We start from the raw sequence: 24,211 nt of genomic DNA, 5'->3' as shown, positions 1-24,211 counted from the left end.
GCGCGGTTCCAAACAGTAGTGCCTAGAACCGCTCGGCCACAGCGGCCGGCACCCTCGTTTCGGATTTGTTAGTAATTTCAATCTTTCTTTCCTTAGGGGGTGCTGGAAACGTATATCTGTTGTTCCATTAGTTCTTATTACACACTATACGTAATTAAAGATGAATGACATTAATGTGCCCACTTTCGCGCTCGGAAATGTTCGAATGTTGAAGTATCGTCTCTAATGACATCGATGTAGACGGGATGTTAACGCCTACCTTGCATTCCGTCTTGGAATCTCTAAGTAAATCAACTTTTCTGTTCGACAGGTTTTGTGACTGCTCACGTAGCAGATTTGCACATCTCTGTTTTGTTCGTTTCCAGAAATCTACAATTCTAGAACAGCCAACCATTGTGAGTATGGCTGTGTCTCCCATATGGCAATATTGACAGTGCTGCTGTACGTAGATCTTGCGCCGTCGCTCGGTGGTGCTTAAAAGACCGTTGATGAACATCTATGCGTCAAAGTGGACGTCAGAAGGCTCAGAGAGATTTTGCCATGTAGTCTTCAAGTTCTAGTCCAGTATGTTAAACTGAATGTCTGGTGTTACTCGTTTATCTGATAATAAAGTTTCGGCAATGCTCTTGGTGCTATTATTGATTTCTGCTTCTATTTTCTCATCACTGACTGATCCATTCAATCACAACACACGGCCTGTCCTCACAGCTTTACTTCCGTCACTATCTCGAATTCAATAACTGTTGCGGCTTGAAGAGTCTTCATTGCGTCGATTAATAAGAACTTTTTCAGTGGAAAAACGAATTGAAGAGAATTAAACATTAGGAATCTAATGGAAACATTACTGCAAGTACTTGCATTAAGTTCCTGAAGTTAGCTTGCCCAAGCGACCTGCGGAAGTGAACTTGTGCAAGTTATTTTTCTAATGTAAACACCTCAGCAAGTGCTTGCCGAAGGTACTTGCTAGTAGACACACGCCTTATGCATTTTGTCATGGTGTTGGTACCCGGTTGGTACGTCCTGACTGTTGAAGATTTCCCAACGACCTGTGTTCTCCAGCAGGAGATTTGCATGTAAAACGCCGCTACCGCCTGTCAGTGCGTGTCGTGTAGGGACGCGCTGCCGCCTTGTGCTTCCGGCGGCCACGTGTGGGCGGCGCCGCCCACTTGCAGCTGCACCTGCGGGCACGCCGTGGGCGTCGCCGGGCCGCGCCTCTCCCTCGTCCGTCCCGTCCTGTTTGGTCTCGCGTCTACAGCGGCCCCCCGGAAAGGACACGTGAAGACGCGCCCACCAAGTCGCGGCCGCACCTGTTCTCTTGACACAGACTCTCTCAGCTAATGAATATTTACTGACACCTGAAAATTTCTGCCAGACCAGGACTCGAACCCGGATTTGCTGCTGTTCGCGGGTGTCTACCTTAACCATCAGCATGTGAGAGCAAGCCTCCAGAACTGTCTCAAAGTGTCACTGGTGTTTCAGTGCATGATTTCCGAACGCTAGTAGCAAAGTTCTCCCACGTGGTAAATGGGAACAGAGTAACTCTAGTGGGGGATCCTAAGAGGCGGACGATCGTTGCTTGCCCAGTAGCTAGAGAGATTCAATGACGAGCCAAAATACAGGGTGATTCAAAAAGAATACCACAACTTTAAAAATGTGTATTTAATGAAAGAAACATAATATAACCTTCTGTTATACATCATTACAAAGAGTATTTAAAATGGTTTTTTTTCACTCAAAAACAAGTTCAGAGATGTTCAATATGGCCCCCTCCAGACACTCGAGCAATATCAACCCGATACTCCAACTCGTTCCACACTCTCTGTAGCATATCAGGCGTAACAGTTTGGATAGCTGCTGTTATTTCTCGCTTCAAATCATCAATGGTGGCTGGGAGAGGTGGCCGAAACACCATATCCTTAACATACCCCCATAAGAAAAAATCGCAGGGGGTAAGATCAGGGCTTCTTGGATGCCAGTGATGAAGTGCTCTGTCACGGGCTGCCTGGTGGCCGATCCATCGCCTCGGGTAGTTGACGTTCAGGTAGTTACGGACAGATAAGTGCCAAAGTGGTGGCGCTCCATCCTGCTGAAATATGAATTGTTGTGCTTCTTGTTCGAGTTGAGGGAACAGCCAATTCTCTAACATCTCCAGATACTGTAGTCCAGTTACAGTAGCACTTTCGAAGAAAAAGGGACCAAAAACTTTATTGGCTGAAATGGCACGTTTAATACACCACCTATCAGGAGGTTTAATACCATACTTCGTTCGAAATGCACGCTGAACAACTGTCGTCGATTCACTTCTGCCGTACTCAATAACACAAAAAGCTTTCTGTTGAGCGGTCGCCATCTTAGCATCAACTGACGCTGACGCCTAGTCAACAGCGCCTCAAGCGAACAAATGTACAACTAAATGAAACTTTATAGCTCCCTTAATTCGCCGACAGATAGTGCTTAGCTCTGCCTTTTGTCGTTGCAGAGTTTTAAATTCCTAAAGTTGTGGTATTCTTTTTGAATCACCCTGTATTGTGAACGCCTTTGGTCCACTTTGGACTGCGACGCAGGAGTGTTTCTGCGTGGCGCGGATTAGACAAGTCGTTGGTAGGTTTGCAGACATATCTGACTCTATATTCCCAGCCAAACGTTAGGCAAGTACCGTAAATTACGGGCTTGTGGTTCGAGGCTGCGCAGAGCTGGCTCCCGTTAGCGTCACAGGTATATTCCTTCGAGTTCACATCGTGCGAATCTGGTGACCGAGACATCAACTTGAGTTCACTACATCGCACCTCATTTCACTGTAGCACGGACGCTTATATAACTGGAAAATACCTTTGACGTCGGCGAATACATTAACATGAAGGGATGCAGGCCTTCCACCATAACGTTTACGCAGTCCAAAGCTGTCACGATACCTTCTACTACTAACATAGCTCTCATGGACGCCTAGGTGGAACTCCCCATAGCATAACAGTGATCCCAATGCATGTTTCGAGCAGCGGTTTGCATGGTTGACGGCGTATCCGAACACGGCCATCGATCTAGAGTTTAAGAAGTGTGATTCGTCCGACCAGACATTACCATTCATCCGCGAACCCAAGTCGGTGACGTCATGCTTACCGCAATCGCAATTTGCGATGACGCTGCGTCAACAGGGAATCACGTTTAGGTCATCTGCTGTGGAGCCCTATGTTCAATTCTGCACCAGCATTATCGATACTAACGACAATAGCTCGCTAAAAGCCGACCAGGTTCGCCGTTTCCAAGTCGATTAGTCCCAGGGTTCGGGCCATAACCACTACCCTTTTTCAAAGTCGCCTACATCAGAGGTTTCCCCATTTGCGACCCATATTGCCGCCAAGATATTTCTCCATTAGTCCCTGCCCGTTTATATACAGGGTGATTCAAAAAGAATACCACAACTTTAAAAATATGTATTTAATGAAAGAAACATAATATAACCTTCTGTTATACATCATTACAAAGAGTATTTAAAAAGTTTTTTTTTCACTCAAAAACAAGTTCAGGGATGTTCAATATGGCCCCCTCCAGACACACGAGCAATATCAACCCGATACTACAACTCGTTCCACACTCTCTGTAGCATATCAGGCGTAACAGTTTGGATAGCTGCTGTTATTTCTCGTTTCAAATCATCAATGGTGGCTGGGAGAGGTGGCCGAAACACCATATCCTTAACATACCCCCATAAGAGAAAATCGCAGGGGGTAAGATCAGGGCTTCTTGGAGGCCAGTGATGAAGCGCTCTGTCACGGGCTGCCTGGTTTCATAACTAACCTTTTTCGTAGGACTCTCCATACAGTTGATTGTGGAATTTGCAGCTCTCTGCTAGCTCTGCGAGTCGATTTTCCTGGGCTGCGAACAAATGCTTGCTGGATGCGTGCTACATTTTCATCACTCGTTCTCGGCCGTCCAGAACTTTTCCTTTTGCACAAACACCCATTCTCTGTAAACTGTTTATACCATCGTTTAATACACCACCTATCAGGAGGTTTAACACCATACTTCGTTCGAAATGCACGCTGAAGAACTGTCGTCGATTCACTTCTGCTGTACTCAATAACACAAAAAGCTTTCTGTTGAGCGGTCGCCATCTTAGCATCAACTGACGCTGACGCCTAGTCAACAGCGCCTCAAGCGAACAAATGTACAACCAAATGAAACTTTATAGCTCCCTTAATTCGCCGACAGATAGTGCTTAGCTCTGCCTTTTGTCGTTGCAGAGTTTTAAATTCCTAAAGTTGTGGTATTCTTTTTGAATCACCCTATACTCTATCAATGCGTCACATGGCAGCAGTACAGCAAGGGGGCATTCAATCTCGCCGTGGGTTGTGGTCATAATGTTCTGGCTCAGCAGTGAATATGAGTAGTGGGACCAGGGGACCAGGGGGGGGGGGGCATCAGTGCACTTTGTTAGTGTAGGTGGCCTACTAAGGGGCAAGTATGCACTCAGGGGTAAACCTGTCATTCTCCTTTGATTCGAAGGTCATTATCCTATTGTTGAGCTAAGTGGATTAAGACACCCTGGGGATATCCTTCCATTTGATTGACGGGTCTTTAACCTATTGTTCCCCTCCCCCCACCACGGCACCACCCAACCCCTCAGGAAACCTCCAACCCACCCCCTCCCCCCGCTGATACAGGTACACTTTCAGGTATCAGTTATTCAAATAGCCACTTCTCACACTTATCAATTTGAATGACTACTTAATTAAATTGATCAATTTACTAATCCTGCCCCTCTAGTAACCCCCTCCCTCCCCTCTCCCCACCTCTCCCCAAGAAAATGGCTGGAAAATTTTGGCAGAAAAAAGGTCACTTGGGCTACCTCCACTAACCTAAGTCATCCAGACAGCCACATCTTCCTTGGAATTGGTGGGAAAAGGACTCAGACTGTGCTGGCCTGCTGGATAGAATCAACATAAGTCTATATTTTGTATGCATTGTTCACTTAAACAATTTGTATGGTCATAGGCGGTAGCTCCATCTTGTGTGTTTACCATGAGGTCCAGAGTCCAACTGACCTAGTACACAGTACTGTCCCCAGAGGGTCCTGTCATCTCTCCCCCTCTCCACTTCCCAAAACGTAATCCAAGATGGCGGTCTGGGGATAAATGGCGAGGAAAGTACCAGTCGGTGTCCAGCTGCTAGAGAGGAAGGAATGTTCTTTATTTATTTTTAGTGGGAAGTTGGAAAAATTTATTTAGGGATGGATTTCACATAGTTTATATTTATTACACCGATACAAAACACTCGCCCTGACGTGCTTTAGGTCACAATACATAGCCTACAGGACTGAAAACTGCTCGTAAATTACCGAAATAATGCAGTACACTGATGTACAGACACACAAACAACTCGTAAATTGGCAAAGTAATACATGTAAAACGCTCTGCAAACATGGTCTATAATTGTAAACTGTCCAAGTAATGCATTGCCCAGCCTACAGACACGTTCACAAAATAATGCAGTAAACTTATGTAGACACGTTCACTGCACGTGAAACTGGCGAAAAATAATGTATGTATAGAGCTCTGCAAACATGCTATCAGCGCTTAAACAGCCAAAATTATGTAGTGCACAAACAGTCATTACACATAAAAACGCTTTCGAGCTATCGTTAACAAATTGACCACATTCTGTCAGCGAACTATTCCCTGCAGAGTTCCAAGCACACACAGGTCAGCCTGTCCCACATGAAAGCACCTCTGGCAGCACACACATGTTTACCTATGCACCATTGCTGATGTGGTGACACATAGCCTTCATACCTGTGGGTCCAGCGAGATGTTTGCCTAGCGACTCACACTCGCAAGTGCAGATAAAAGGTTATCATTGATATACTGACGTCTCATGTCTATGTGCATAACAGCCAAGACTCCCTTAGGATGCACTATAGAAATATTTTGCAATCATTTCAAAAACTGTTTATTAAAATATCCCAAATTAACACAGGGTGTATTCTTTCTAGCGATCCTAATGGGACAGCCCATCCTTCATGTAGTCTCTTTTTGTTGTTGTCAGAGCTTTCGTTTGGCGTTTACCGGCATGATGTGTGGCTTATGAGCAGCTGCTTCACCATGAAATCCATGTTTTCTCACCTTCCACGTATCTGTCGTAGTACTTGCAGTGGATCCTGATCCAGTTTGCAATTCCTGTGTGATGGGTCTGGATAGATGTCTGCCTATTACACATTAAAACCCTCTCTGTCGGTCAACAGACAAGGTCGGCCTGTACGCTTTTCTGCTGTATGTGTCTCTTCACATTTCCACTTCACTATCACATCGGACCATGTTCGAAATCCGTGAGTTCCTTGGAGCGCCCCATTCTGCTCTCTCTCAATGTCTAACGGTTACTGAGGTCGCTGATGTGGAGTACCTGGCAGTAGGTGGCAACATAATGCACCCAACATGAAAAACGTATGTTTTGGGGAGGGGGGGGGGGGCGTCCGGATCCTTTTTATCACATAGTGTGTAAGTTTGAGAATTAACAATGAATGGACGTACTGCACAGCCATCTATCTACATTTGCAATGGTACTTGCAAAGTAGAGGAGGGGCAGTTTAGCGATGATAATGAAATTGGGAAGCATGCTGTCGCATCATTGGTCGGTGTTGAAATTACTGTAAAATTACTGAAACTGTTCGCAAGATCAATTGTGATGCTTATTATTACAGTACATCGATGGTGTCTTTTCAATCTCATGCGTCCACTGGTACGGTGTTGATTACCACATAAAGTTTGACTGAGATCGCTTGTTTGAGATGGAAAAAGAGTCTTGGTGGAGGCGCAACACCTTCTACAGATGGCTACCACCGAAACAGTGATCACCCACTTGACTGCAATATGAAGAATCAATCTAAATGGAACACTGAATCATCAGTCATCTCATCTGTGACAGATGAGTTTAAATGTAGTGGTCGTCAAGCACCTTTGCACAGTAGTTTGGAAATGCTCTACAACGCCGCAATACTCTTCCAGTTTCCTTATGTTGTGAATGTCTTTTATTTAAAATCATATAGTGTGTGTGTGTGTGTGTGTGTGTGTGTGTGTGTGTGTGTGTGTTGTGGTAGCAGCAGCAGCAACAACATGCTTTACTCGATGCAACGTCTTGTTTTCTGTCAGAAGCAATCGAACAGAAAGTGTTAATGTTAGTTTTGAACCTGACACAGACGTCGAAGTCAGGGCAGAAAAAAAAGTATAGCAGTGTACAAAACATGTTATAGTAGAAAAAAATGTATCATGCAAGAAACCAGGAACCCTTTATTGTGACTGACAGTCTCTGGGTTTAAATGGTTCAAATGGCTCTGAGCACTATGGGACTTAACTTCTGAGGTCATCAGTCCCCTAGAATTTAGAACTACATAAACTTAACTAACCTAAGGACATCATTCACACCCATGCCCGAGGCAGGATTCGAACCTGTGACTGTAGCTGTAGCACGGTTCCAGACTGTAGCACCTAGAATCGCTCGGCCACTCCTGCCGGACATTCTGTGGGATATGATTCTCCTTGATCTACAGTATGGGCAGTGACACTTTACAACAGTCTGTGCAACGGATCAGTAGCTGTATTTTTAATAGGATCGCTGCATATGCTCGATGCCGGCACACATACGGTGTTTGTTTTTGTTATAACAGAAGAGAGAAATGCAGTAAAAATCTAATTGTGTTCTGTATCGGGTGAAGTTAGTGGAGCTTTTATAGTTCGTAATTTTCTCTGTTGGATGTTACAGAATAATGATGATAGAATGTTGGGGTGATATTCTAGCAAACAATGTGAAAATACTTATGTTCTTGTAATCACAGTGTCTGGAGATGGGTGTAAAAGCACTAGCAAGCAGGTCGGGGCCAGAAACAGTAACGCCTTCGTGCTGAGGGGAACTGACCCAGCCTTTGCACAACAGTATGGAGAGTGACCTTGGTCCACTTAGAGCACACTGGTCATGCATTGGGCCAGTGAGTGTGGGGGCAGATGTCTTGTGACCAGAGTAGGTAAGATGCATGTGCTTATGCTATCTGTCTTTGTAGTATATGTACGAGTGTCTGGTGGCGATAGCTATATGCAGGATGCAGAAGTGTCGATTTTGTATGGCGCAAGTGACGAATTCTGTGTTTACTTATCGATACGGTATATGGCGATGTAGCTGGGTTAGAGATCAGTTTCACACTGAAATATTCAAGCTTTTGTTGTCAGTGGCAGAGCAGTGTAATTGTGGAAGTGTCTTTCTGTATTTCATGGTCTGTAGATCACTTTTGCAGGGCTTCACTGTCAGTGCGATATCGCGATCTATACAAAATAGTTTTGCCACTGAAAGTCTCGTCTGCAGAGCAAAAAGGCTGACAGTGCCCCCACACCAGCAGCATCAGTAATTTTGTGGGTAAATTCAGTAAGAGGCAATCTTAATGCTCCATTCATTCACAACACATCTTTTGTGCTATTGCATAGGAGCCTCTACAGGATTGTTCAATCAAGATGGGGGTAAGGTATTTACAGAAAGTTCTGAGAGTAACGTAATGTCTTCTTTGCTCAAGTGTTCAAAGATAAGTTGAGCAGACCATCCATCTCCTGCAGGATCTGTCCCTCGTTTGGCATTGTGGCATTAGGACATCTCCAGACCAGCAGCTGTAGGATACTGAAAATTCCAGCCACTTTCTCTTCTCTAGGACAGTGCTTCGAGTTTTGCTGGCGTAATTGTTAAGATTTTCCCGTCTGTGCTTAGGCAGTGCTCTTTTTCCAAACAACAGGGATGCTTTTATGACTAACACTGTTTTCACAAGCATGCACAGACATGATGAAGACTTTTAGCAATGCAAACATGAGCAAACGTTTACCATTACTGAGACATTTGTTGAAAGCAGGACGTTACTATTTCCAAGAAGGGTAATATGTGATGGGTGGGGTGCCAAGAAGGGTAACATGTGATCGGCGGGGTGCCTCGTTTGGTCCATCAGGAAGAATGCATTCGGCGTTATTCTGGGATATTTTCGTAAGCAGGTCCTGTTAGGACAAGAATTTCCATGCAGGCAAGCTGAGGCATCACAAAAGCTCCTACAACAACAAAAGAGACCGTTAACTATTTCTGCATCACTTTACGTCCTCTGGGAAGGGTTGATACGTAATGGATGGGCTGTCCCATTAGGATTGCTAGGGAGACTGCATCCTGTGTTATTGTGGGATATTTTCGTAAACAGTTTCCGAAAGCACTGCAAAGGATTACTATAGCACATCCAGAGGGAGACTTAGCTGTTATTTACATAGACATGAGACATCAGTATAACACTGCCAACATTTTAGCTGTGCTTGCAATGGCTAGTCGCTAGGCAAGCATCTCGCTGGACCCATAGGTACAAAGGCTATGTGTTACCAAGCCAGCAACGGTGAGCACAGCCAGAGGTGTCTTGCATGTGGGACAGGCTAGAAGGGCGTGTGCACTCAACACATCCATTCACCATTCTGCCATGGAACTCTGTAGGGAACAGTTAACTGATTCAATGCAGCTGGACAGAAAGCAAGGTGGCGCAGTGGATAGCAGACTGGGCTCTCATTTGGGAGGACGATTGATTCAATCCCGCATCTGGCCATCCTGATTTAGGTTTACCATGATTTCCCTAAAATCGCTTCAGGCGAATGCCAGGATGGTTGTGTTCACAGGGCATGCCCTACTTCCTTCCCCATCCTTCCCTAATCTAATGAGACCAATGACCTCACTATTTGGTCTCTTTCCCCAAATCAACCCCAAGCCAACCCAATGAGGTCGAATTTCTTAACGATAGTTTGAAAGCGTTTTTACGTGCAATCAGTGTTTGTGCACTGCATTATTTTGCCTGTTTACAATTAGTGAGCACGTTTAAAGAGCGTTTTACATGCATTATTTTGCCAGCCGGGTTGGCCGAGCGGTTCTAGGGGCTACAGCTTGGAACTGCGCGACCGCTACGGTCGCAGGTTCGAATCCTGCCTCAGGCATGGATGTGTGTGATGTCCTTAGGTTAGTTAGGTTTAAGTAGTTCTAAGTTCTAGGGGACTGATGACCTTAGAAGTTAAGTCCCATAGTGCTCAGAGCCATTTGAACATGCATTATTTTGACACTTTATGAGTTGATTACGTGTCTGTACATCAGTATACTGCATTATTTCGGTAATTTACAAGCAGTCTGCGGGTCTATAGGCAATGTATTGTGACCCCAAGCATGTCAGGGAAAGTGTTTTGTATCAGCATAAAAAAATGAACTACATTGCTAATTAAATTGTTCCAACTTCCGACTGAAAATGAATAACATACACTCTGAGTCCTTTTCCCGCCATTTTCCCCAGACCGCCATCTTGGATTACGTCATGGGAAGGGGAGGAATGGGAGGGATGGCAGCACCCTCTGCGGGCAGTACTGTGTACTATGTCAGTTGGAATCCGGACCTCATTGTGAACTGACAGGATGGAGCTACTGCCTACAACAACTCAAATAGTTTAAGTAAACAATGCATGCAAAATAAAGACTTATGTCCATTCTATCCAGCAGCTCAGCACAGACTGAGTCCTCTTCCCACCAATTCCAAGGAAGAGCCGGTGATTAGATGACTTAGGTTAGTAGAGGAAGCCCATGTGACCTTTTTTCCCACCAAATGGAAGGGGGACAGGAGGGGGTTACCAGTGGGGGAGAGGTTAATTGATTGACCAATTTAATAAAATAGTCAATTACATTGATAAGAATGAGAGGGGGCTATTCGAATAACTCAGACCTGAAAGTGCACTTGTATCAGTGAGGGGGAGTGGGTGGGTTGGAGGTTTCCTGATGGATGGGGGGGCAGGGGGAGGGGAACAATAGTATAAGGACCTGTCAATAAACTGGAAGGATATCCCCAGGGGTATTAATCCACTTAGCAGAACAATAGGTTGATGACTTGTGAATCAAAGGAGAACAATAGGTTTTCCCCTGAGCGCATACTTTCCCCTAATGTAGGCAACCTGCACTAACAAAACGCACTGATGTCCCCCTTGTTCCACTACTAACATGTGCCAGCTGCAAGGGAGAACATACAACTTCTGACCAGAATGGCATCAACTGCTGTCAGATGGACAGTAACAGCCAAATCCGTAAGGAGAAAAGCCAACACTGCTGACAGACACCCGCTTCATCAGCACTAAAGTGTTGCTTAGCACCTTCTCAGCAGGGAAACTCTTATCTCGAATATTGCCCTCTTAATGAAGTCAAAGAGAGACTTCAAATGGCTCTGAGCACTATGGGACTCAACTGCTATGGTCATAAGTCCCCTAGAACTTAGAACTACTTAAACCTAACTAACCTAAGGACAGCACACACATCCATGCCCGAGGCAGGATTCGAACCTGCGACCGTAGCGGTCGTGCGGTTCCAGACTGTAGCGCCTTTAACCGCTCGGCCACTCCGGCCGGCCCAAAGAGAGACTTCATTGCTGTCAGGACAGAGCTCTATGTGATTGGATACCACCAAAAGAGGTTCCAGGAAAGGAACTGCCATGACCAACATGGAGGTCACTCAAACGTTTTCGTGTGGGAACTGGCTGAAGCAAAACTGCTATGTTGAAATGGGGTTCTGTGACAACCAAGATGTCGTCAGTGCATATGGAGCTAAGTAGCCGATGATTCTGGTCCCTTACAGTCTCATTTACGAGTACACCATCTCTTCAGACATCGTGATGCAGCAGGAGGATCTGGTATCAGCAAGCCCAACACCAGTGCACTTTGCTGAGGCGCAAAACCTCATTTATTTGGTTGTCAACGACACCCTAACAAAATATTTGTATCAAATGAAATTAACACATTCTTAATACTGGCTGGAAAATGCATATCCTCTAAAGTAGTAGACTCCTATCCCTAGTTTCCATTTGAAACAACTGTTCATTAAGCTTGGGATTTGCTGCAGTTCACGAAATTTCCGCAATAACTCCCACAAACTGTTCAAAGAGGTAAATTTTCGCCTGAATAAAGGCTTCAGATAGCCACCCCACTTAAGTACCAACCTGTCCGAATACACCGTGTGTGATATTTCACTTAGTCCAACAACCCAAGACGACAAACACAAAACCATAAAATGATTTTCCACATTTAGAAATGTATCGCACACTGAGAGACTATTCATCACACCATCTTTTGATCATTTCAAACATAGGTTATAGTAAGTACCCACTCAAAGTGATCAATTTACCACGCACTGGCGAACTTATATTTGCGTTTATATGGAATAACGCTGCGAAGTCAACTAAGTTTATATATACAAAGATGGTATCTGTTCTATCGGACATGTCCGAAAGAACGTATACCATCTTAGTATATATATATATACACACTCCTGGAAATTGAAATAAGAACACCGTGAATTCATTGTCCCAGGAAGGGGAAACTTTATTGACACATTCCTGGGGTCAGATACATCACATGATCACACTGACAGAACCACAGGCACATAGACACAGGCAACAGAGCATGCACAATGTCGGCACTAGTACAGTGTATATCCACCTTTCGCAGCAATGCAGGCTGCTATTCTCCCATGGAGACGATCGTAGAGATGCTGGATGTAGTCCTGTGGAACGGCTTGCCATGCCATTTCCACCTGGCGCCTCAGTTGGACCAGCGTTCGTGCTGGACGTGCAGACCGCGTGAGACGACGCTTCATCCAGTCCCAAACATGCTCAATGGGGGACAGATCCCGAGATCTTGCTGGCCAGGGTAGTTGACTTACACCTTCTAGAGCACGTTGGGTGGCACGGGATACATGCGGACGTGCATTGTCCTGTTGGAACAGCAGGTTCCCTTGCCGGTCTAGGAATGGTAGAACGATGGGTTCGATGACGGTTTGGATGTACCGTGCACTATTCAGTGTCCCCTCGACGATCACCAGTGGTGTACGGCCAGTGTAGGAGATCGCTCCCCACACCATGATGCCGGGTGTTGGCCCTGTGTGCCTCGGTCGTATGCAGTCCTGATTGTGGCGCTCACCTGCACGGCGCCAAACACGCATACGACCATCATTGGCACCAAGGCAGAAGTGACTCTCATCGCTGAAGACGACACGTCTTCATTCGTCCCTCCATTCACGCCTGTCGCGACACCACTCGAGGCGGGCTGCACGATGTTGGGGCGTGAGCGGAAGACGGCCTAACGGTGTGCGGGACCGTAGCCCAGCTTCATGGAGACGGTTGCGAATGGTCCTCGGCGATACCCCAGGAGCAACAGTGTCCCTAATTTGCTGGGAAGTGGCGGTGCGGTCCCCTACGGCACTGCGTAGGATCCTACGGTCTTGGCGTGCATCCGTGCGTCGCTGCGGTCCGGTCCCAGGTCGACGGGCACGTGCACCTTCCGCCGACCACTGGCGACAACATCGATGTACTGTGGAGACCTCACGCCCCACGTGTTGAGCAATTCGGCGGTACGTCCACCCGGCCTCCCGCATGCCCACTATACGCCCTCGCTCAAAGTCCGTCAACTGCACATACGGTTCACGTCCACGCTGACGCGGCATGCTACCAGTGTTAAAGACTGCGATGGAGCTCCGTATGCCACGGCAAACTGGCTGACACTGACGGCGGCGGTGCACAAATGCTGCGCAGCTAGCGCCATTCGACGGCCAACACCGCGGTTCCTGGTGTGTCCGCTGTGCCGTGCGTGTGATCATTGCTTGTACAGCCCTCTCGCAGTGTCCGGAGCAAGTATGGTGGGTCTGACACACCGGTGTCAATGTGTTCTTTTTTCCATTTCCAGGAGTGTATATATATATAGATATATAAGGCTCACCGGCCACTTGACCATCTTCTTCTTCTGTACGAATGCACAAACAGTGCCCGAACTCTTACGGGAATCGGCAACGCGCCGCGAGTAATGAGTATAATGGGCGGGGTCACTACGAATGTAGTGCGGGACAATACGTTGAGAATGTGGGTTTCGCGGGAGGCATGCCAGAGATAAGTCCCTGCAGTCGCGCTATCCCCTGTGTCCTCGGTGGCTCAGATGGATAGATCGCCTGCCATGTAAGCAGCAGATCCCGGATTCGAGTCCCGGTCGGTGCACACATTTTCATCTGTCCCCGTTGACGTATGTCAACGCCTGTAAGCAGCTAAGGATGTCCATTTCATTGTAATTTCAACTAAGTTTATTGGGAAACTCGCGCATGGAATCGTCCTACATGACTGTAAAACAGCCTGAGACATTCCGGTTTTCAAAAAGGGTTGACAGCGAATGCACAGAATTACGGACCATCGCCAGTAACGTCCGTCTGTTAGCTTAAACATTATGGTGTTCCTGGAGGAACAAAAGCTGTTCACACAGAATCAGCAAGCGATTAGGAAAAGCACAGAAATCTTTATTCTCAGATAAGAAACTTGAACAAAGGAGATACAGGAAACACGTAGCTTCGGTCTTCGAAGATGCGCAAAAGGCGTTCGACATTCAGCCACATCTTCCACTATAAATAAAGACACAACCGTAAGTAATATATTCACAGATATACGATTAGCTCGATGAATATTTGGAAACCAGAATCTTATAACTCACCGCGAATACTCAACAGAAACATAATTACCGTTGGGTATAAAATATTCCGGAGGTAAAATAGTCCCCCATTCGGATCTCCGGGCGGGGACTACTCAGAAGGAAGTTGTTATCAGGAGAAAGAAAACTGGCGTTCTAAGCAGATTCAGAAGGATGTAGGTTGCAGTAGGTACTGGGAGATGAAGAAACTTGCACAGGATAGGGTAGCATGGAGAGCTGCATCAAACCAGTCTCAGGACTGAAGACCACAACAACAACAACAACAACAACAACAAAAACTGTATACTGTCGGAAATAAGTCTCTTTATTTAGGGAGACAGTATACAGTAGCCTTATTTACAATGGGGCTCATGGTTCTGTTACTTGGTGCAAGTCAATGGAGTTTTAATACCCTTATGCTCCTACAAGTATATTTACAAAGCTTCATTTCTTTGTCCATTGCAAGATCATACAGATAAATACATTCACTTACATTTATATTACATAACTGCATGTTCATCTTGTGCTACCGTCTTAGTTTGTTATTTATCCATACTTTTGATAATCTGTATAGTGTGAACAGGGAAAAAGATTTAAATTTCTTAAATTGCGCATAATGAAGTGTGATAGCACCTCTCATGTTCTGAGTATTCATAAACGCTTTGTCACTGAGGGTCTGACGTATTAAGGGACTGTTCGCTGACGAAGCTGTTATGTACAGGAGAGTATCCTCGTTATATCATAAAGAAACGCAGGAAGATGTCCACCAAATTTCTATTGGGTTTTATGAATCGCTTCTCTCTTTAAAAGTGAATAAATTCAGATTTTGTCCGTAAAAAAAGAGGAGGAACTTCATTGTATCCCACTACAAGAATCGAGGTATACTTTTAGTCTTCTGGAGTATATCAAGTATTCAGAGGTAATACAATACTTTCATCGGTCAGTGTGCATGTGGAAAAGGACAAAAATAACTAATATTGATGCCAAGTGACCTCCGGCACGCACTGCGCAATGGCTTGTGGAGTACAGGTGGCGACGCAGATGGAATCTCGCACAAGGAGACATGCTTCATCAATAACCGACTTTGATGTAGTCGATATTAATATGCTCACGTGGTAAGCTCGTGAATACGTTAAAGACGAGAACACTGAACCACACGGCAGTGCAGACCGCATGCTATTCTCAATTAACTTAAACTCGACCTGCAGTAGATTAACTCATTTAAATAACAGGATACTTGTTGGAACACTTCATCGACGTCCCAGATGTAAAGTGAGGCAGTAGCCGTATGGTTCACACACAGTAAAGTAACAAAGAGTTCTACTTACGGGACAGCTGCAACAGTATAAGCCCATTTTGTAAAATGAAGAAACCGCAGAACATCTGCTTGATCCACAATCTTTTATTGTGTACATCACCGATTTCGGAACACTTAAAGTTCCATCATCTGGTGTAAAGCGTAATAATGAAAATATTGTGTTACACGAGAATGGGAGGGAATCCTCAAGAGTGAAGTATCATATAAGCAACTACGCGACTAAAATTTCTAAATTAAAATTAATTAAAAAAGATAACAGGACGTTACTTAGAAACAAAATCAAGTAGTCACCTCAGGTCATGCTAACGCCCCCGCTAAGAAAATCCGAAAGAAACGGACATCAGTACAGGACACCAGAATCTTGAAACGTGTGGAGTGCAATAAAAATGGGGAGGGGGGGGGGAGAAATTACATATTAATAATGCGTGGAAATTGTTACATAAATTTCATAAAAGCTATTCCCCGTGCTGCGCGACCGGGAACACAAACAGGAAAACTTTGTAGTAGTAAACACAAGCCTTGAGTACTGAGCTAGCGGACGACCCATTGCGCAGACGTGGTGTGGAACAGACGTCAGATTGGTGAACTGTTTAAACTGGACAAGCGGGTAGTAACAGCAGAAAGGAGACGGAATCACCTCAACATTAAGAGAGAAGAGGACATAAAGGTAAAATATTACGTTGTATGGACATCTCAACCTGTCTGCATAATGTAATAAACTGAAATATTTCTGCGATACAGATCAGTGCGTTACTCAATTGCATTTTTTGAAACTTCCTGGCAGATTAAAAAGATCTGGGGCACCTAATGCCTAATGGCATTCAAACAGAAGCCTCCTTCTGTAATTGAAAAGGAAAGCCCCATCAGTTTCACGGCTGACTACATTTTGATCTTTTGGTTATCTGCATCTACATCTTAATCTACTATGCAAATCACACTTAAGTGCCTGGCAGAGGGTTCATCGAACCACCTTCACAATAATTCTCTGTTATTCCACTCTCGAATAACGTGCGGAAAAAACGAACACCTACATCTTTCTGTGCGAGCTCCAATTTCCCTTATTTTATTGTGATGATCGTTTCTCCCTAAGTGAGGCCGCGTCAACAAAATATATTCGCATTCGATGGAAAAAGTCGATGATTGAAATTTTGTGAGAAAATCGAGCGCAACGAAAAACGCCTTCGTTTTAATGATGTCTACCTCAAATCCGGTACCATATCCGTGATACTCTCTCCCATGTTTCTTGATAATACACAACGTGCTGCCTTTCTTTGAACTTTCTAGATGTAATCCGTTAACCCGATCTGGTAAGGTATTCTGCCATTGAAATGCAGTCTTTGATTTGCCTCGCCCACAAAAATTGTAATTCCTAGATATTTAGTTGAATCTACAGTCTTCAGATTTGATTGATTCATCGTGCAACCGAAGTTTAACGGATTCCTTTTAGCACTCGTGTGGATGATCTCATACTTTTCATTACTTAGGGTCAATTGCCAATTTTCGCACCATACAGATATCTTTTCCGAACAGATCAATACTACTACATAAAGGCAAGTAGTTGTTTAAAACCATTAACAAACATCTCAAAAAATATTTGACGGATTTGCTTAAAATTTTTGCTCGATGTTCTAATGAACATTCGGACCTACATAGGCAACATATTTTTAATACCCATAATATATAAACATATACTTAATATAGAAGAGGAAACGATGTTAGCAAAATTTCGAAAAGTTCTTGACCGACTCACTTCACATTTTTACATGATGGTCAAGCAAACGTTTGCACGGACGTAGGCTGTGCACTTTGTAAAAAACTTTGTACAGATATTCTGTCAAAAACGACTGTGAAAAAGAAAATGCTGTGCTGTGCGGCGAAAGAGTGCGGTTCCTTTTTCTTTTTGACAGTAAATTATAGTTGCTGTATCAGGTCATTTGAACCATTAGACAAATTGTTTTCCCCATATACAGTGTGGTGCAAACAAAAGTGGCCCGGACAAGTTGAAACCATTTGTGGCAGCATTAAAGGAGGATAAAAAGGTCTAAAGTTACTTCCAACAGGGTGGAGCAACGGCCCATGCAGCCGGCCGAACCTTGGAACACATTACAGAATCTTTGCGCCTGACAAAAGTCGTTAGCAGAGGTCATTCTGGTAGCGGCCCTAGCTGGTCAACCAGGTCACCTGATCTGTCAGTGTGCGATTACTTTGTGTAGGGAGCCCTCAAATCTAAGGTGCATTGCAACAACTCTCATAGTTTTCAAGAACTGCAGCAGAACATTTCGGATGAGCTCGTAGCAATTCCAGCAGTTCAGCTTCGATCTACCTTCAGCATCTTTCTGACCAGAGCCCAAGGGCACCAATAGATAAGTGGTGGTCACTTCCAGCAGGTGCTATAGTCAGGTTAGTACTGTATTTCCTTTCCTCTGCTGTGTTTCTTTGTACCCTGTAACTCTGTTCTCCGGGCCACTTTTATTTGCTCCAGCTTGTACATTCCTTCTCCCTATGTCTAATTCTTTAAAAAAATGTACAAACAAAGATACAGAAAAGAGGGAAGGTGTTTTATGACATATCAGCTTATGGTTAGAGTATTACTACGGAATCTGAATGTCCGAAACTTAGCACCTACCCACTCGCAGATTAAAGCTATACGAAATACTGTCCTCACAGACCCAGCAGCTGGAAAGTTCTCTCACATACCCCGTATACCAATGATCATTTAAAGATGTCAGTCCCCAATGAAGGTTTCGTTTGCAGTAACAATAAACAAGGATCAAGGTCAGAGGAAGTGGTGAGAGGACGGAAAGGGGGGGGGTGACGAAATGGACATAGTGAAGGGGTGGAAGCGATGCACAGAGAGAGGGAGGGAAGCAGGAAATGAGCAGAGGGGGAGAGCAATTGTGAAGCATAGCTTGTTTCGCTAATGGTTTTAAGTGTCCCTCAGTGGCTCAGTTGATTAGCGACAGACTACGTGTCTTAAAGTCTCAAGTTCGAAACCAGTCAGTGCCAGGATGCTTATCTGTCTCACATCATTTCTTTCAGCTCGTGCGATGTTTGTTAATCAGAAAAAGCGCTGAGTTTTGCTGGAGTGAAACTGTAAGTGCCCGTATAAGTAGCAGGATGTCAGTTCAAAGGTCTGAGGGAGGCATGGATGGGCACTTGTCCTCCTATAGGACCATGCCTAGCAAAGTGATATTCAGTCTTCGAATTGAGGAAAGCCGTAGTTAACAATAACAGTGACTGAAACGGCAACTGTGTGGCGACTGCTGCAATATCCGTTGGCCGCGACACCCGGTTCGCTGGAAGCCGCATATTTTGGCGCTACGCGGCCAGGGCGGGGCTGGCTGCGTATCGTGCGTACCAGGGCGGTGCGTGACAGCGCGTGGGAGCGTCGCCGGCACGCAGGGCACGTGCGTGTGGCCGTGGCTGCTACCGTATGGCCGCCTCCGCGATTCCGAATTTTCATGAATTGCCCGGGCGGCTTCTGCATCCGCAACGGCTCTCGCGGGCAAGAAATGCGCGGCAGGTGTCTTCCACGCAGACCAGGAGCCAAGAGGCACTGTCCGAGCGTGGCTAGGCGTTGCTGCCGCCTTCCCCGTAACAAGGATGATCGGAATCTGGCACGCGCGAAGGTCGCTCTGCGATAAACTGTTTAATATTTTTGTGGGATCTGAAATTTTAAAAACCTCTCTCACACCGGCCTGATTTAGCTTCACTGATCAGGATAGTAAAAAACATGCGTATATTAAGGGAATTTTCATTCACAATGCCGGCTTATCACATTCACACAGTTCAATACTGTTCTATCCTGATTAAATTGAGCTTAACTTAAATTCCATAAGGCAGTGAAGCAATTTCGAAGTTTCGGTGCGACGAAAATTGTCAGTCGATCTCCTGAAAACATTTGTAATAATTATTAACTTTCGGTAATCACATGGGGAAGACCAGAGATCTGCTGGTAAGACCGTGTTAGCCTATTTATTTGAAGTAACTGGATATCTTGAGCATACAAAAAGGCAGGTTCGTCCAGTGTAAATCAGACGTTCCCCATTGATCCCGTGCAACACAGCGTAGTAAGCAGACACTGTCAATAATAATCAGTTAAATAATACGCGAAGACACTTACTTTAGTTTAGTTCGTGTATTAAAGTCCTTCTCATACAGAATCTCATCAAGATGGCGACTACCTCAACAATACATACATATACATCTCCGTTCTTTCACGGCTAATCCGCAAGATCTGAATCATTCTTTGCAGAAGAGAAAACATAGATAGCAGAGAAGCTATTCCATGGAGTAAATGCACGTTCCAAGGAATAATAGGGCTTGAAACTACTTTGCATTGATAATCATCGTATATTAAAGTTTAGAAATCGGTAAGATAGAAAGAGATATTTCGAGATATGTACTGAGTTATATAATTTATTGAATTTCTGAAAATATCGCGGTGAGACCGCTGCAAGAGACATTACAACTGGTACTGTATCATGTCGGCTACTGAATGGTTTACTCAGAAAATCGTCTTAATGTGAGCGATAAGATGACAGAGTGATAGAGCGTTCTGTCAGACCGGAAAAAGGAATATAAATATCTGAAACTTATGGCTCAAAATGGTTCAAATGGCTCTGAGCGCTATGGAAAATAACATCTGAGGTCATCAGTCCCCTAGAACTTAGAACTACTTAAACTTAACTAACCTAAGGACATCACACACATCCATGCTCGAGGCAGGATTCGAACCTTCGACAGAAGCGTTGCGCGGTTCCAGACTGAAGCGTCTATAACCGCTCGGCCACACCGGCTGGCTGAAGCTTATGGCTCAAGCAGATAGACAACAGAAAACATGTAGGGTTACAACAGCGCTATAGGGCGAGAGTTATCCTGTTGGAAAGCACCCTCTGGAATGCCGTTCATGAACGGCAGCACAGCTCGTCGAATCACAAGATTGACGCACAGATTTGCAGTCAGGGTGTTTGTAACAGCTACGAGGGCGCTCCTGTTGTCACACGAAATCGAACCCAAGACCGTAACTCCAGGTGTAGTTCCAGCATATCTAGCCTGCAGACAGGTTGGTTGCAGACGCACGACTGGCCTCCTAACGGAACACACGGTCATCACTGGCACCGAGGCAGAACCAGCTTTCATCAGAAACCCAACAGACCTGTATCCTACCCTCCAATGAGCTCTCGCTTGGCACCACTGAAGTCGCAAATGGTGGTCAGTGGAATGCGCCATCCGACGACGGTATTCAGAGAAAATGGATATTCTGATCGTGATAACAGATCTACTGTGGCGAAGAAACCTAGGAAGAACGCTGTTCGAACAGATCAAGAGGATCAACAAACCGCGCGGCTACCATTGAGCAAGCAGTAAAAGAAACAAAAGAAAAATTCGGAGTAGGTATTAAAATCCATGGAGAAGAAATAAAAACTTTGAGGTTCGCCGATGACATTGTAATTCTGTCAGAGACAGCAAAGGACTTGGAAGAGCTGTTGAACGGAATGGACAGTGTCTTGAAAGGAGGATATAAGATGAACATCAACAAAAGCAAAACGAGGATAATGGAATGTAGCCAAATTAAATCGGGTGATGCTGAGGGGATTAGATTAGGAAATGAGACACTTAAAGTAGTAAAGGAGTTTTGCTATTTAGGGAGTAAAATAACTGATGATGGTCGAAGTAGAGAGGATATAAAATGTAGACTGGCAATGGCAAGGAAATCGTTTCTGAAGAAGAGAAATTTGTTGACATCGAGTATAGATTTAAGTGACAGGAAGTCGTTTCTGAAAGCATTTGTATGGGGTGTAGCCATGTATGGAAGTGAAACATGGACAATAAATAGTTTGGACAAGAAGAGAATAGAAGCTTTCGAAATGTGGTGCTACAGAAGAATGCTGAAGATAAGGTGGGTAGATCACGTAACTAATGAGGAGGTATTGAATAGGATTGGGGAGAAGAGAAGTTTGTGGCACAACTTGACTAGAAGAAGGGTTCGGTTGGTAGGACATGTTTTGAAGCATCAAGGGATCACAAATTTAGCATTGGAGGGCAGCGTGGAGGGTAAAAATCTTAGAGGGAGACCAAGAGATCAATAAACTAAGCAAATTCAGAAGGATGTAGGTTGCAGTAGGTACTGGGAGATGAAGAAGCTTGCACAGGATAGAGTAGCATGGAGAGCTGCATCAAACCAGTCTCAGGACTGAAGACCACAACAACAACAACACCATTCTGCGGTGCAACGACCAGCAAGACTGGCTGAGTCCTGAGCCGGCAGGGAATCAGACCAGTCTTCCGGCCACCCGGGAAGATTAAGGAAATGTTGCGACCCTTGAAAGATAATCTCAGCCTCAGAGTACCGGGAATTTACAGCACTCCTTGCGAGTGTGGCAAAAATTATGTGGGCCAGTCTATAAGAACTGTTGCCGATCGCTGTGTGGAACATCACGGCCACCGGAAATACAGGTAGGTAGAAAAATCAGCAGTGGCTGAGCACAGTTTGTTAAATAAACATAAGATTTTATTCGATGAAACAAGACTACTTGCCGGCCGGAGAGGCGGTGCGGTTCTAGGCGCTACAGTCTGGAACCGCGAGACCCCTACGGTCACAGGTTCGAATCCTGCCTCGAGCATGTGAGTGATGTACTTAGGTTTAAGTAGTTCTAAGTCCTAGGGGACTGATGACCTCTGAAGTTGAGTCCCATAGCGCTCAGAGCCATTTGAACCAAGGCTACTTTTTCACGCTTCAGACTATTGGGACTCTGTCATCAGGGAAGCAGTTGAAATTTGACTCTGTGAAAATAATTTCAACAGTGATTCCGTTTATGCACTCAGCAATGCATGGAAGCGCGGTATTGATAAAGAAAGAGCGCAGACGGAGACTTCATACATTCTTCGCAGTTCTCCGCCTGTTGCGATGGATGGCGCTGCAAGCAACGCTGGATAAACCGCGCAAACCAAATCTGTGGACATACAGGGTTATTACAAATGATTGAAGCGATTTCACAGCTCTACAATAACTTTATTATTTGAGATATTTTCACAATGCTTTGCACACACATGCAAAAACTCAAAAAGTTTTTTTAGGCATTCACAAATGTTCGATATGTGCCCCTTTAGTGATTCGGCAGACATCAAGCCGATAATCAAGTTCCTCCCACACTCGGCGCAGCATGTGCCCATCAATGAGTTGGAAAGCATTGTTGATGCGAGCTCGCAGTTCTGGCACGTTTCTTGGTAGAGGAGGTTTAAACACTTCACCATTAAGAATAAATGTAGCTTCATCACTGAAAACAAGTTTCGCACTGAACGCATCCTCTTCCATGAGCTGTTGCAACCGCGCCGAAAATTCAAAGCGTTTGACTTTGTCATCGGGTGTCAGGGCTTGTAGCAATTGTAAACGTTAAGGCTTCTGCTTTAGCCTTTTCCGTAAGATTTTCCAAACCGTCGCCTGTGGTACGTTTAGCTCCCTGCTTGCTTTATTCGTCGACTTCCGCGGGCTACGCGTGAAACTTGCCCGCACGCGTTCAACCGTTTCTTCGCTCACTGCAGGCCGACCCGTTGATTTCCCCTTACAGAGGCATCCAGAAGCTTTAAACTGCGCATACCATCGCCGAATGGAGTTAGCAGTTGGTGGATCTTTGTTGAACTTGGTCCTGAAGTGTCGTTGCACTGTTATGACTGACTGATGTGAGTGCATTTCAGGCACGACATACGCTTTCTCGGCTCCTGTCGCCATTTTGTCTCACTGCACTATCGAGGGCTCTGGCGGCAGAAACCAGAAGTGCGGCTTCAGACGAACAAAACTTTTCGAGTTTTTCTACGTATCTGTAGTGTGTCGTGACCATATGTCAATGAATGGAGCTACAGTGAATTTATGAAATCGCTTCAATCATTTGTAATAGCCCTGTAGAGGCCGCCACCTCCGTATGCGCCGTTTTCACCGTGACGTCATCCAGCCAATGAGAAGCCGTTCACTGCTTATAAGATCGGTAGCCTAACCGGTCCCACGACAGTCAGTTTTACCCCTGACGAAGACGAGAGAGGTAGTCATCGAAAGCTTGCGATTTTATCCAAATTTGACGCGGCAAGTAAACCGAGAACTTTTTATGCAACTTTCATTTATGTCGCCTAACTCCTTCTTGGTGTTGTGATTTTTTTCCGTCAATGTATTTAGAGGCAGCGATTATACTCACAACTGATGTTCGTTTGCGGTGTGCTGATCCAGACTTCAGAAGCTGTAGCTCTGCTCGGTAGGACCTACAGCTGTATGGACACAGCCGGACAAAAAAATTCAGGCAGCCAGAAGGCTTGGCCGGATGTCGGTGTAGCATCGAGCACGCAGACACCGTTGGCGGTACGTAAGTGGTTAGAGTTGCAAG

At 45.1% G+C, this 24,211-nt stretch overlaps 1 protein-coding gene across 1 annotated transcript in view; it reads right to left on the bottom strand.

Moving 5' to 3' along the window:
* Positions 1 to 1,094: 1,094 nt before the first annotated feature.
* LOC124615649 (protein CASP-like) overlaps positions 1,095 to 24,211 on the bottom strand; it is a 120,855-nt gene continuing 97,738 nt past the window's right edge. Inside the window, exon 2 of the mRNA XM_047143662.1 lies at positions 1,095 to 1,334. Coding sequence (XP_046999618.1) covers positions 1,095 to 1,334 — 240 coding nt within the window. The remainder of the gene's footprint in view (positions 1,335 to 24,211) is intronic.

Source organism: Schistocerca americana, chromosome 5 (assembly GCF_021461395.2).
Source record: "Schistocerca americana isolate TAMUIC-IGC-003095 chromosome 5, iqSchAmer2.1, whole genome shotgun sequence".
Lineage (NCBI taxonomy): Eukaryota > Metazoa > Arthropoda > Insecta > Orthoptera > Acrididae > Schistocerca > Schistocerca americana.
This window is presented reverse-complemented; position numbering and strand designations above follow the sequence as displayed.